Genomic DNA, 13,906 nt, shown 5'->3' with positions numbered 1-13,906 from the left:
AATGGACCACATCCCCACATCCTGCTCTTTCACATAACATCCTTTGTCATCAAAGGCACATGGTTACCAAATGGTTACCACTAAATGAACATCAATATACCATCATGCACAGTCACAACCATACTTGGCTACCTCTTGTGTGTGCTTAACAAATGTACAGTGACATGGATCCATTGTTACTGTGTCATGCCGGAGGATCCCCTGGGTTCCAACTACTGACACCATCTGAGGCCCCAGCACCCATGACCTTCTTCCTGTTTCTGTAGTTTTACCTTTTTCAGACAATGATGGAAGGAACCATTCCATACACAGCCTGTTGAGATTGTTTCTTTACATCTTGACTTGTGTTTTTTAATTTCCTCCAAATCTTTTGAATTGTCTAATAGCACATTTATTTTATAGAAGACAACTTTTTGGAGTTGGTTCTCTCCTCCCGCTATCATGTGGGTACCAGGCTCTGATTTTACTTTATGCTTTTCATACATGTTTTGAGGCAGCAATGGATTTTCTTCTTCAGTCATTAATTCATTACAACATTGAAAAAATGTTATAGCAGCCTTGTGTTCCTCACAACTCATCAAAGTTGAATGTAGTTCATGCATTTCCAGGATGGGGACGTGTGTTTTCCAGTGTCCCTGTTTGATTTTCGTCAAGATTAGGCTAACTTCTTACAATTAATTACCTTCTGGAAAGAGAGTGCTTAGTACTCAGGTTACCATTTCTTACCAGTATAAATACATGCACGCCTGGCATTCTCTTGACATAATATCTTAAACTATTATTTACTATCATGTCAGTATCTTTGGTGGTTATATGGCTAGATAGGTGTTCTATTTCTTCTTGAATGTTGATTTTGTATTTTCTTAGAAATTATTCACTTGAAATGGATTATTATTTGCCTGGTGCCTGAGGAGGCCAGAAGAGAGCATTTGGATCTCCTGAAATTGGTGTTATGTGTCACCATGTGGCTCTGGAAATAAAATCTGGGTCCTCTGGAAGTTGCCAGTGCTCTTCTTCAGCTCCCCTGAAGCTTCATTTTTAAATGATTTTTAAATGATTCTGTATTCACATGTTACAGAGACTATGCCTAGTACTGTTGTCCCTCCCCAGCCTCATTGGTGTTGGCATCGTCTACAACTAGAGGACAGAGTGAGACCAAGAAACTGAGGAGCTTGTTTGTCACCAGTCATGACAGTTTGTGTGTGCACAGTTCTTATCACATGACAGCCTTGTGCAACCGTCACCTCACTATGAAACTCAACTGCCTGATGGCTAAAAGGCCTCTCTCTCCCCTTTCATCTCCCACTCCTGATCCCACCGACAGTTCCCTTTGTGTCCACTTATGGTATTTCATGACTGTTACATAAATGGAAAAATGCATGTAATATTAATCAATACTGTGCTGGCTAAATTTATGTCAACTTGACAAACTATAGTCATCTGAGAGGAGGAAACCTTGGTTGAGAAAATGCCTCCATAACACTGGGCATGGTGACACACATCTTTAGTCCCTGCATTGGGGAGGCAGGGGCAGGCAGATCTCTGAGTTCAAGGCCAGCCTGATCTACAGAGTGAGTTTTAGAACAACCAGGGCTACATAGAAAAACCCTGGACTGGAGAGATGGCTCAGCTGTTGTTAAAGGCTAGACTCACAACCAAAAATATAAGAGAAACCCTGTCTCAAAAACCAAAACCCAAAATACATCTGTTATGAATATTCATGTATATGTTATATGTTCTTAAATAATAAATTCATATTTGGGAGATAAATTCCATAGAATGGAAGTAATCACATAATGATTAGTCAAAAATTTCAGCCAGGCAGTGGTGGTACACACCTTTAATCCCAACACCTGGAAGGCAGAGGCAGGCAGATCTAAGTTCAAGCCCAGACTGGTCTACAGATCTAGTTCCAGAACAGCCAGGGCTACACAGGGGAATCCTGTGTGGAGGAAAATGTTTGTAGAGGCTGCAGCTCTGACCTGTGCAAGCAGGTCTACAGTCGGATGTATAATGTTGCATTTGGCAACCTTGAACTCAATGACCATTTAGGAGCAAGATCTGCTCTTGCCTGAAGTCTTATCTTTTAAGACCTTTATCTTAACTGGTGACACTCACTCATGTGTTTTACTTAGAGCCCGTTAATTTTTTTTTTTTCCGAGACAGGGTTTCTCTGTGTAGCCTTGACTGTGCTGGAACTCACTGTGTAGACTACACTGGCCTAAAACTCACAGAGATTTGCTTGCCTATGCCCCCTGAATGCTGGAATGGGCTCAGAGGTTAAGAGCACTGGCTGTTCTTCCAAAGGTCCTGAGTTCAAGTCCCAGCAACCACATGGTGGCTCATAACCATCATCTATAGTGAGATCTGGTGTCCTCTTCTGCCCTGCAGAAGAAGATGCTGGCAGAATACTGGATAAACAAACAAACAAACAAACAAACAAATAATTGTGTGTGCCACCACTGTCCAGCTGAGCCCATCCATTTAATTATTAGTTTGATAATATTAAAGTAGTATTTGACCAAATAACTGGATACCTTAATATAATCAAGTTGACATATACAATTAGCACCTTCATATATAAAATTTTAGTAAAAGTTTATTTTTAAAAGCATTTTAATTACTTAATTATTAATATTAATTAAGTATGTGCCACAGTGCATTTGTGGAGGTCAGAAGACAACTTTGTGAAGTTGGTTCTCTCTTGCACCTTTACATATATTCTGGGGATGAAACCCAAGCAGTTAGACATGAGAAATAAGCAGAATTCAGGTCATCAGGCTTGCACAGCAAATACCTTAACCACTGATCCAAATTTTAGTCCTTAAAGAAATTACTAAACTATTTTACATGGCAGCACAATGAGTCTTTCTGAAAAGTTATGTCATATGCCCAGCAGTGTGTAAGTGACAGTCCTTCTGCTTCCTCAGCAGCCTATGATGTGGCCAGAGTATTTTATTTCAGGCATTCTGAATGGAGTGCAGTGATGGAGTTCGCTGCACTCTCTGTCGGCACTTTTGTGTGGCTCACGGGGCTGTCTGCACACCCTCCTTGAAGGGACAGCTATGTCCTCTATGTGCTCCAAGAGAGATTCCAAGTCCAGAATTGTTATTTCCCTAGAGAATCAGTTCTTATTATTAGACAGCTGTCATCTTTGTGATTAGTAATAGCTCTTACCTTAAACCCTATTTTGTTTTCTGAGCATGATGGTACATGCCTGCAATCCCAGCACTACAGAGGCCTGGAGTTCACCATTTAGCTTAGGTTGACCTCACGTACTTGCAGTGAGCCTTCTGCCTCTGCCTTCCAATGGTGGGAATTACAGTGTGTACCACTATGCCCACTCTGTTTTGTTTTGTTGTTGTTTTAGGTTAAATGATTTTCTTCTTCCTCCCATCTGCATCCTCCATTTAATTATTTGAATGGAATCTAGTGTGCCTGCTTATTTTAACATACCTACTTGATGTAACATTAGCTGGCACATGGTCCTGCTGATGAACAATTAAATACCTGCAAGTGCCTGTGTCACTAGTCACTCCTCCTGGCCCCTCAATGCTTGCCACTGTTGATATTACTTCCCTTTCATCTTGCATTTCCCCCACAAAATAGTGCTGCTGTTACTAGGCGGTGTTCTATAAGATTTTCCTATTTTAATTATTTTTGTGTGCAAGTTTTAATGTTATGCATATGTTGATTGATGTACATTCATGTGTGCATGTACCTATGGATGTCAGAGATTAATATTAGGTATCTCTCAGTGGCTTAGAACTTACTAATTAGGCTATGCTGGCTGCCAGGGTGCCCCAAGGATGCTCTTGTCTCTGACTCCCCAGCACTGGGATTTCATACATGCACTACCACTCCCAGCTTCTGATGTGTGTGCTGGGGATTGAACTCAGGTCCTCGTACTGTGCAGCATCCACTTAGCCAACTGAGCCATCTACCCAGGCCCTTTGTGCTTGTTTTCAAAAATGTCCACAGATTATTAGATGCTGGGAAGGGTGGAGCCCAACCCCTCTACCTCCTTGATGAAAAGGGTTAGGATTTGGAAATCAGTCCTCATTGGTGTCTGCTATAGTGCCCTGTAGTTATTGTAGTTACCGTTTTTTTATTAAGCAGTCCCAAGTCAGAACCATTTGGCCCCTAACCCACAAACAACGCACAAAGTTTTTTTCATTGCTGGATGTGGTAGTGCATGACTTTAATCCCAGCAGAGGCAGGCAGATTCCTGAGTTCGAGAGTGGCCTGGCCTACAGAGTGAGTTCCAAGTCAGCCAGGGAATCTTGTCTCAAAAAAAAAAACAAAAAACCTTATTTATTTTTTTATTTAAATAAAAATATTTTCTTAAAACCAATGTCTGGGGTTTACTTGCTATACAACCCTTGTGTTTATCAATGAATCTTTCCTGAATTTTATCTTCCTACTGATACACCCATGGCCCCCATTAATGATTGTCTTCTGGTGGTAAACTTTGTTTTGTCTGAAAGTGTTTTGCTCTGCCTGTGCTCTGTATAGTTAGCATCTCCTGGTATAGACTTTGAGGTTTAATAACTATATTGTTTTGGCCTTTGATTTTTAAATTAATTTTACATTGCTATCTAAAATAATGGGTTTTATTTGTTTTTGAGACAGAATCTCACTATGTAGCTCTGGCTGGCCTCAAACCCACAGTGATCCACTCGCCTTTGCCTCCTCAGTGCAGGGATGAAAGCTGTGTGCCACCATATCCAGCCACCTAATTTATTTTTTACGTGTATTAGCGTTATACCTGCATGCATGCCTGAGTCAATATATGGTGCTGGGAACTGAATCCATGGCCTCTGGTAGAGCAACCAGCTTCTCAACAACTAAAACATCTCTCCTGCCCAAATAATGGATTTCTTAATGGCATTCTCATACTTATGTGTCTTACACTTTATTTTATTTTAGGTTTTTCCAGACAAGGTTCCTCTGTGTAGCCTGACTGTCTTGGAACTTGCTGTGTAGACCAGTCTGGCCTCGAACTCAGAGGGGTCTGTCTGCCTCTGCCTCCCGAGTGCTGGGACTAAAGATGTGTGCCACCACCACCCAGCTTTTTTCTTGTTTTCAGGTTATACTTTTTTCCCTCAATTGTTCCCTTCCTCCACTGCCCTCCTAGTGACCCCTGTTCCATTTCATCCCTCAGATAGTTTCTTCTTTCTTACCACTGTGGTGGGTTTTTTGGTAGGTGATTCTTTCCTTTTTTTTTTTTTTTTTTTTTCTTTTGAGATAGGGCTACTCTGTGTAGCCTTGGCTGTCCTGGACTCTTGTAGATCAGGCTGGCCTTGACCACACAGAGATCTGCCTGCCTCTCCACCTTCCTGATTGCTGGTATTAAAGGCATGCACCACCACACCCGGCTTGTGGAGACCTTTTAATTTCATTATTTTTTTTTTTTCATATCTAGAAGTTCTACTTTATTCATATTCCTTGGTATCATCTTATTCTATTGATACATAACACCTTTAAGAGTACAGACTATTATTCCTTGCTCATAGGTTCAAGAATCCCCTCCATTTCTTTAGATAAAACATGTCATTACTGTTTTCTCTGTGATCACTATAGTACCGCAGTCCTGTCAGGTCCTGTCTTTTGCTGTCTTCTGGAGCCTGTGATTTTTCTTTTCTTTTTTCAACCTGGAGAAGCTCATCTCCTTGAAATTTACTCTACACAAAATGCTTGAAGCCAGTTTGTTGTAGCTGTGTTTCTGTCAACCTGGAAAAGGTTTTCTTTGAGAACAATCTCTAGACAGTTTGGGCTGTCACAGCTGGGAGTCTGTGTGCACTACAGCACCAGAGAGGGCAGTCAATGCTACATTTCACCTCAGACAAGAGAGGTCAGCATGCAGGAGACACTTTCCTAGTCTACACCACAGGAGCAGGGTTTCCACTGAGGATTTGTACTGGCCTCTGCTAGTTCCCCCAGCCTATCAGGAACACTTAAAATTCCACCTTTGATAGTGGTGACACATACCTTTAATCCCAGCATTCAGGAGGCAGAGGCAGGCAGAGCTCTGAGTTTGAGAGCAGCCTGGCCTATAGAGTCAGTTCCAGGACAGCTAGGGCTACATAAAGAAACCCTATCTCAGGAAAGAAAAAAAAAAAATCTCTCTTGAAGTCTCTAGGGCCACACAGACAGTCTGGCTTCAGGCCATAGACTTCTAAGAAACTATAGAATATTACAGGAACCACAAACATGTTTTCTTATCCTGCTTCTTATCAGGGCCATGAGGCCATATTTGTTGAACTCCCATCTGTGTCATCTTGTTTCAACTTAACTCCTGGAAATGTGAGAGGTCTCCTAAAGGATGTGACCCAGGAGCAGAGCCTATGTTGCTCCACCTCTCGCCTGTGATCCCATGTTAGGAGCCAATGCAGCACTTCAAGGTGTGGCAGACATTTCAGAGAAGCTGCAACCTAGCTTGCACCTGTGTAATTTTTGTGTATGCGAGGGTGTTCGAGACAGGGTTTCTCAGTGTAGCCCTGGAATGCACCAGGATGGCTTCAAACTCAAAGATCTTCCTGTCTCTGCCTCCCCAGTGCTAGGATTACAGGCATGCGCCACCATCTATGTTTTGTTGCTGTGCCATGTGACCTGATCAAGTTTAGAAAGGATGTAGTGGGCAAAACAGGGATTCTGCTTTGTAGAGGGAGTAGTTAGCTTGGGCAAAGCCAAGAGGAAAGTGAGGCTGTGACTGAGGTGGCCAGAGCTTGCTGAGAGATGGGTCTCCATTGGAGGGGCAGTCTGGCTCAAGTATTGTGTCACAGGCTGTGTCTACAGAACCTAGACTAGTCAAGTGTTCCCAGGACCTGAGGAATAGGAGTGCTAAGCCATGGAATGCAAGTGTACAGGGGCAAGGAACACAAAGGAGGCCATCTTGAGGAAGGTTGGGGGGGCAGACCCAACCTGTTGTCATGGAGACCTGTCTCTAGATGGCATTAGTCTAAGTCAAGTTTATCTAGATACTCTGAGCTTATAGAACACAACTGCTTTTTAGTACTAGCTTTCCTTCCAGCCCAGAAACCACTCTAGTCACTCCAATTCCTGAAGTAGATGGTGTGGGTGCCAGAATCATTTGTACCTGATTGGGTATGCTTTGCAGGTCAAGCACAGTGGGAAAATTAGACTCCATGGTTACCGTACCCACAAATGCTCACACTCCATACTGAGGCTTCAGGCCACAGAATTCACCTGTGATGTTTCTGGGCCTTTCATAGTAAGCACATGGCTCCACCAGACTGAGCTGAACAGATTCTCCTCATCCAATCTGTGCCCACCCCAGCTACCAAAGGGAGGTATGAGCACGAAGAGTCATATCCAAGAAGCCTCAGTGTCTTCATGTGCTCCCAGTTTGCTTCTCTATGATCACACTGTCAGACCAAGTAGGGGATTGAAAGATGGAGATGTGACCAGAGCCCAGACCCAGGGAATCCTGCACCCTGTGCAGTGGGTGTGTTCTGTCCACAGGGCACGTCATGACTCAGCTGGGAGGCCAAGACTCACTCATTTTAGGGGACAGAACCTCTCTTTAAGGGATGGCCAGCCACATCTGAGCTACCTTGATGCCATCTTTCCCTGGACAGTTAGTTAAGGTAAAGCAGGGAATCCAAGCTATTGGCTTATTTCTAAGAACCAGACTGGCCTGGTCCAGCTATAGCCAGATTCATTCTCAGCTACATTCAAACCTTGACTTTGTGGCTCCTCCAACAAGCACAAACAGAGCCCTCCATTAGAGGGTCCTGTCCTCCTTCCATTCCACACCTCACTTCTGCTCCCATCTGCACCACAATCACCTTGCCATAGTGCCCTTGGTGAAGAGAAGGACCCCTAACCTATTGGTCTCCAGGCCTCCTAGTACTACTTGTTCAATCATGCAGAATCACGTAAAACAATAGGGTAGAGGAACCCAGTTCAGCAAGCACCCTCTTCTGGGCATTATGAGAAATACAGCCCGGTGTGACCAGTACTTTTTACTAAACACCAGGGATCCCAGGGAGAGAGGACAGGACAGCTGTAAACATGCCCCCTTCTCTGTCCAGGGCTGCCTGAAATCAGGTAAACATGAGGAATGGTCCTCCACCATCCACTGACAGTGGAAGTAGCAGCTTCAGGTATGACGGATCAACACCCCAAGTCTGGAACTGTGTAATGTCAGGCCAGTCCAGGTTATAAAAGTGGAGGCAGGTGCCCTAAGGGTTCTGTAGTTTAAGACAGCTGGTGGTCTTCAGTTAGAAGACTGGCTCTCTGTGGTGCCACGGAGCTGAGGCTAAGTTTGTATGCACGTCCTAGAGAGGTATGACCAGCTAGATGAAAGTGGAGTCCAGAGGCCCAGCATCCTGCTGGCTGAGAGCTCGGGCCTCAAACAGCTGCTTGATGAGTGCAGACTTCTCCCGCTCCAGCTGAGTGATGCGCTCGCTCTTATCAGTCACCTCCTGGGCAGGTTGGCAGGTGGTCAGGGCCTGCTGGGCCTCCAGCCCCAGCCCCATCTCCCCACACCTCACCTGAGTGAGAAGACGGTTCTGTTCTTTCAGCATGAGGATAGTCTGCTGCTGCCAGGCTGGTGGTGTTGAGGGTGAGGTGGGGCCCAGGGGCCCCAAAGAACACGAAGGCAGAGCCTGTGGGAGTGTACAATCAGGCTGGCCTCTCCTGGCATAGCATCCAGAACAAGGGCAAGGGGTGCCAGGCAGGCTTCAGAGCACTCACTCGGCCAGAACAGGCTGCAGTCAACAGCTCTCCCAAGCACCGTGCCACCTCCTGTACTTTGGGCAGCAATCTCCCCAGAGGGCGGAGGCTCTCTTCAGCCCCAAAGTCCTGGAAGAGAAGCAGGGAACACCAGCCATGAGGACTTTCCTACACCTGGCACTCCTGTTCCCCTAAAGTTTCAGCTGAGAGCCTAGTGGGAGCCCACCCAGGGCAACTTGGGTCCTATTGATAAGGGTGGCCCAACACTCACAGCAGCAGCTCTACTTTGGCTCAAACGGCGCTGGCGCTCCTGCACACGCTGCAGCTGCTGCTGGTACCATTCTCGGCCCCTAGCCATCATCTCCAGGCCTTGCAGCAGCACCTCCTGTTCTTGGTCTAACTCCTTCATCTGCTTCAACTATAACACACATGTGCACATAGGAATGTATTCGTGCCAGCAAGCAGATTGACATTATACAGACCTGTACATACTGATATGTTCCAGGAGACACAGGTGTGGAGACTGAGACCTGTGCACAGGCAGGCCATCACACAGGCACAGATCATCATGCCAGCACATGTGCAGTCTACAGATACACACATAGAAGTGTCAACTTATGCAGGGAAGGTTCAAACTTAACTTTGGAGAACATAGCCCAGCTCCTCCTCTTTTGATGATGGGGGTCCCTTTCAGCCCCTCTACTGAGGGGGAGAGTGACAAACCAGACTTAGTACTCCTGCTTAAAGTGATCATGTTGTGTGTACACTAAGCTGGCCTTCAAAGATGTGGTAGGCAGGACAGGGTCCCAGCCTCCATCACTAGGTCTCTAAAGAACCTCTCTTAGAGACCTTTTGCTTCTCCCTGGCTTCCAACGTTCTGGTTCCATCCTTTCCTCCTTTTATTTTTCTCCTTTTTTCTTTCTTGCTTTTTCTCCAGAAAAGGCTATTTTTTAATTCAAGTATCTGCAAATAGGAAACCAGAGGGAGGCCCCAGGCTGGGACAAACACTGGCCACCCCTCCCCCACAGAACAAGGGGAGTAGGTGGCCTACAACCCTTCCCATCAAAGTGGGCTCCTCCTCACTCTGCTGCAGCATCCATGGGACAGGGCCCCATCTTCCCTGGTGTGGGGTAGTTGGTGACTGGCCTGTGTCTTGGGGAGGAAAGTATAGGCAAAAGAATGGGAGGATAAATGTTCGTGCTGGTAGCAGCAGCAATGGTGGGTCTCTACGAATGAACATTGAATGAAAAAACAACACAACTGTCTAGAGGTAGTTTGTGAACAGAGGAAAAGATAGAACCATAACCTTGGGGGCCGGGAGGAGCAAGAGGTTTCTAAGAGAGGTCCCTAAAGAACCTCTTCTCCCACTGCCTGACTTTGTCTGTCTTCCCTCTAGTAGATTCAAGCCCAGAAAGAAAGAAAGATTGAGAGCTGACCGATTCTCCTACAGGGATCCCCCAAGTAAGCAGGCTCTTGGTTTCTGCCTGGTTTCCAACCTTCTGGACCACAACAGAGAGTCCCTCAGAGTCCTGGCCCCTCTCACCAGGACACAGTCCACGCCGTTGGTGATGGTATGCCTTCGACGTTCGCCTCGGGCTCGTGGAGCCTGCCGGGCTTCACCTGTGCCTATGTCCAGGGTCTTGCAGGCTGCTGCACCTGTAGCAGACAGTCAGGGTCATGGCTTAACTCTGGGCCTGCCTAGCAGGCTCATAATCTCACCCCAGCTCCTCAGCCCTTCCAGGACCTCCCAACTCTGATAAGGCAAATCCCAGGGACCAGGCCTGTACTGGGAACCGGTCAGTGCTGAGCCCTGAGTATGCTTTATCTGTTACTTTGTGCCTAGCTAGAACTTGGTCTCCTCTTGCCTGCTCTGCTTCCCTCACCTGCCTTAAGGAGGGCGATGAACTCTCTGAGGGGTCAGAGAGCACAAATACACTCTTTTCTGCACTCCTCCCCCCAGTGGCTGAAAAATCATAGGATACCTCTCAAGGAGTATCAAATGGTGAAGGGTAAGAGGTATCAAAGGGTAAAAGATGAGATGGACAGGCTTGGGCATGGTGGTGCACACCTTTAATCCCAGCACTCAGCAGGCAGATTGCTGTGAGTTAGAGGCTGGCCCAGTCTACAAAGCAAGTCCAGGACAGCCAGGGCTACACAGAGAAACCCTGTCTTGAAAACAAGACAAAACAAAAAGATGGACAGGCAGAACCCTCTGGTTCTCTCCATGCCTTTCTCAAATGCACGGGGCCTTGTGGAACAGCATCTGTAGTGGGGAAACTAATTCTCCATTGGTGATGGAGACCTAATTCTTGCACAGAAGCACAAAATAAGCAAGTTGTGCATGTAAGTGCAGAGGCAGTGCATACATTTGCCAAAGACTCCTGTGAGCATCAGAAAGCATCACCTCCCCACCTACCAAAAGTGGAGCTCAGGTAGGGAGAAGGGCACCTTCCCTCAGGCCCTCCAACCCTATCCCTATAGAAATGAGTAGCAGATATAATACTTGTGCTTGAATGTGCATGACAGAGACTCTGGTTCCCAGCACTCCCCAGAGTTCATGTCCCAGCCTGCTGTGCTGAGTGGCCTGCAATTTCAGGGTGATGCAATGGGAGGTATGCCAGAAAGACGTTGCCGCCAGGAGATGGGTAACCACTGGAAGGTGGGACCACAGCAGGTATTGGCAATGAGTTCTAGGAAAGAATCCAGGACACTTGGACCTGACTTAACACAGAAAGGAGGCATAAACCTGGTTGGGAATTTGATGACATATTTGTGTTGGGAGGACTTTCCTAGGAAGTTAAATTGATTCTGCGGCTCTTCCAAAACAAGCTTTGTCAAGTATACCATATCCATATCTGGACCTTGCCCGACCTAAAAGGAGTTAGAGCCAGAGTCTGGTGTTAGGTTTACAGAGCAAGCAGTGGGCTAAATATTGCCCAGTCATGGTCCCTGAGCAAATGGCCTTCCGAGGAGTAACTGACCCAGGCCACAGGCAAACCCTGAGTCTGTCCATTACACACTGTCCCATCACAGGGCACTTCAAACACACAGCCACTGAGATGACCAGCTATGTCCAGAAGCCTCCCCTACCACAAGAACAGGGAGTCAAGGCTTGAACTGCAAGTAGAAGTCTCTCTCTCACTCTCTCGATGTGTGTGTGTGTGTGTGTGTGTGTGTGTGTGTGTGTGTGTATCAATTCACAAGGGAGATAAGGGCCGCTGTGTTGCCAAATGCCTGTTTTGAGGTGGTAGAACATGGTTGAGGTAGAAGAGGTCTGCTGAGACTGGCAGAACGTGGCAAGTATCAAAATGGACTGGCAGCTGCCACCAGTGGGCAGCCCTGGAGGGCAGTACACAGGATAAATGGGCTGCAGGGCTGGAAGAGGGGCTTGGGCTCCTCCGAGAAGCTGCCTCCGTGCTTAGGCATAATGCAGGTCCTATTCTCAAGGCAGACAGGGGGCTATTCAACATTCTCCTCTCTGCCAAATAGACCGGAAGGAGGGAGAGGAGCCTCCTGGATTCCCCAGGGATCATGGTCTGTGTCTGGCGGGCTGTCTGCAGCAGCACAGTACAGCAGGTGCTGTAGGACACACCTCTACCTCAACATACACACACCCGACCTTCTTCAGCACTTGTGCTCCTGTGCCACCTCCTCTGCCTGGGTGGAGAAGTAAGCCGGATTGTCTCTTCAGGGCGTCACACTGAGAAGGACCTTCAGGACAGGTTAGAGGATGTGTGCTTTTAGGAAGAAACGTGTGCCCAAGTTGCCACACAGAAATGAGGATGAGTGCCCAGATGTCCCCAGGTCTAGGGCAGGTAGCGCAGGCAGCATGCCTTCTCTCACCGCCACAGATGCCCCAATGCCTAGCTCAGACTTGAGGTAGAGTGGGCGTCTGTCTCCTGGATGATCAGAGTCCTAACTTGGGCCCTGGAATGGGCCTCTGACCATAGCTTACACAGCACAGGCAGAGCCTCTTTCCATCCAGCTGTCCCCAACCTTGCTTTAAGCTCACAGTCGTCCCCATGTCCATCCCTTTGAAGAGACTCTGCCAGTCTCCAGTTTCCAGCACAGATCCCAGGAATTACTAGGTGGAACTGGGGACCGCCCAAACTCACCCGTATCCGCGTTAGGGCTCGGCTCCAGCGACTTACTCAGGGCCCGCTTGGGCTCTGCGGAGCAGGGCGCCGCCTCCTCCGGGACACACAATAGCTCAGGGTTCCGGGAGGTGCCACTGGGGCCAGCAGGAGCAGGGCGTGCACTCGGGAGCAGAGGCTTCCTCTCCAGGACAGTCCGCGGCTCATCCGCCGGTGCGAACATCAGGCGCTGCTGCAACAACGACTGGTCTCCAGGTCGGGCCGCGACGTGTGCCTGATCCCGTGGGCCACCGTCGGCGTTCAACAGCGAGGTGCGCAAACCCGCCACGAAGCGCTCAAAAGTCAGATAGCCATTGGCCGGGGCTACCTGGCGCAGGCCCTCCAGCACGCCGCAGGGCAGCTCGCGTGCGTCTGCACCTTGCCAGCGGCACTCGATCTCGCGCAGGTGCACATAGCCGCGCTGCCGGTCATCCAGGATGTCGAAGAGGGTGCGTAGGCTCTGGAGAAAGGCTCGCGGTAACCCCTCCGTGCTCGGCGTAGCGTGAGGTAGGCGGCCACGCTCGGCCATCGCTGCAACAGCCATGGGCGCCCAGCTTCCACTCGCGCCGGTCCCCACAAGACCAGAAGGCGGGACCTGCAAGGTGGCGCGCGCGCCCTGTGGCGACAATAGCTGCTGTTTTTGAATGAAGCTCGGCTTGCCACCACGTCAGCTTTCATTAATATTCACAACGGCTATTGGTTGAAACTGGACCATCTGCTCCGGGATTGGCTCAGCCGCCAGCAGTCCCAGTTTGATTTTTCCTGCGGTAGGGGCTGTGGCGCCCACACCTCCCGGCCTGGAAGTGGGTCACGGGAGATCTGAGGAGACACGGGTAGACTTGACAGAGTTCTTATCTTTGCTCCCCGACAATACTCCTGCCTCCACATCCACCATCCCTTCTGCCAAGGTAGTTTTGTTTTGTTTTGTTTTGTTTTGTTTTGTTTTGTTTTGTTTTCCTGGTTCATTTGCGCTCCGTCTTGCCAGCCACTTCTCTGAGGGGCGGAGCGTTGGGCCCTTCACGGATCTTGTACCCAAGTAGCCTCAAAAATAAGGATGGAAGGTCCAGCTCCTC

The 13,906-nt window shown here is 47.9% G+C and overlaps 1 protein-coding gene across 2 annotated transcripts; it reads right to left on the bottom strand.

Annotated features, from left to right (window-relative positions):
- Positions 1-4,386: 4,386 nt before the first annotated feature.
- On the bottom strand, positions 4,387-13,441 carry Sapcd2 (suppressor APC domain containing 2). 2 transcript variants are annotated; one of them, XM_055600880.1, is made up of 6 exons: positions 12,816-13,441; positions 10,244-10,356; positions 8,972-9,118; positions 8,722-8,829; positions 8,520-8,633; positions 4,387-8,450 (listed from the first exon to the last, which is right to left on the bottom strand). In XM_055600880.1, the coding sequence occupies exons 1-6, from the start codon at positions 13,375-13,377 to the stop codon at positions 8,322-8,324; spliced, it is 1,173 nt and encodes a 390-aa protein (XP_055456855.1). In that variant the 5' UTR covers positions 13,378-13,441; the 3' UTR covers positions 4,387-8,321. The 2 variants fall into 2 exon arrangements, with proteins under 2 accessions (XP_055456855.1, XP_055456854.1); XM_055600879.1 differs by having other exon boundaries at positions 4,387-8,633.
- Positions 13,442-13,906: the final 465 nt, after the last annotated feature.

This window comes from Psammomys obesus, unplaced genomic scaffold, assembly GCF_907164565.1.
Source record: "Psammomys obesus unplaced genomic scaffold, mPsaObe1.curated_primary_1811, whole genome shotgun sequence".
NCBI classification, from domain to species: Eukaryota; Metazoa; Chordata; class Mammalia; order Rodentia; family Muridae; genus Psammomys; species Psammomys obesus.
Note: the sequence above shows the minus strand (reverse complement) of the source record. Positions and strands in the feature narration are given on the sequence as shown.

Coding starts and splice junctions, on each gene's coding strand:
- Sapcd2 (XM_055600879.1), bottom strand. CDS start 13,377: ATGGCTGTTGCAGCGATGGCCGAGCGTGGCCGCCTACCTCACGCTACG. Junction 10,357..12,815: donor GAGCCCTAACGCGGATACGG/GTGAGTTTGGGC, acceptor TGTCTGCTACAG/GTGCAGCAGCCTGCAAGACC. Junction 8,830..8,971: donor GCCAAAGTAGAGCTGCTGCT/GTGAGTGTTGGG, acceptor CTTCTCTTCCAG/GACTTTGGGGCTGAAGAGAG.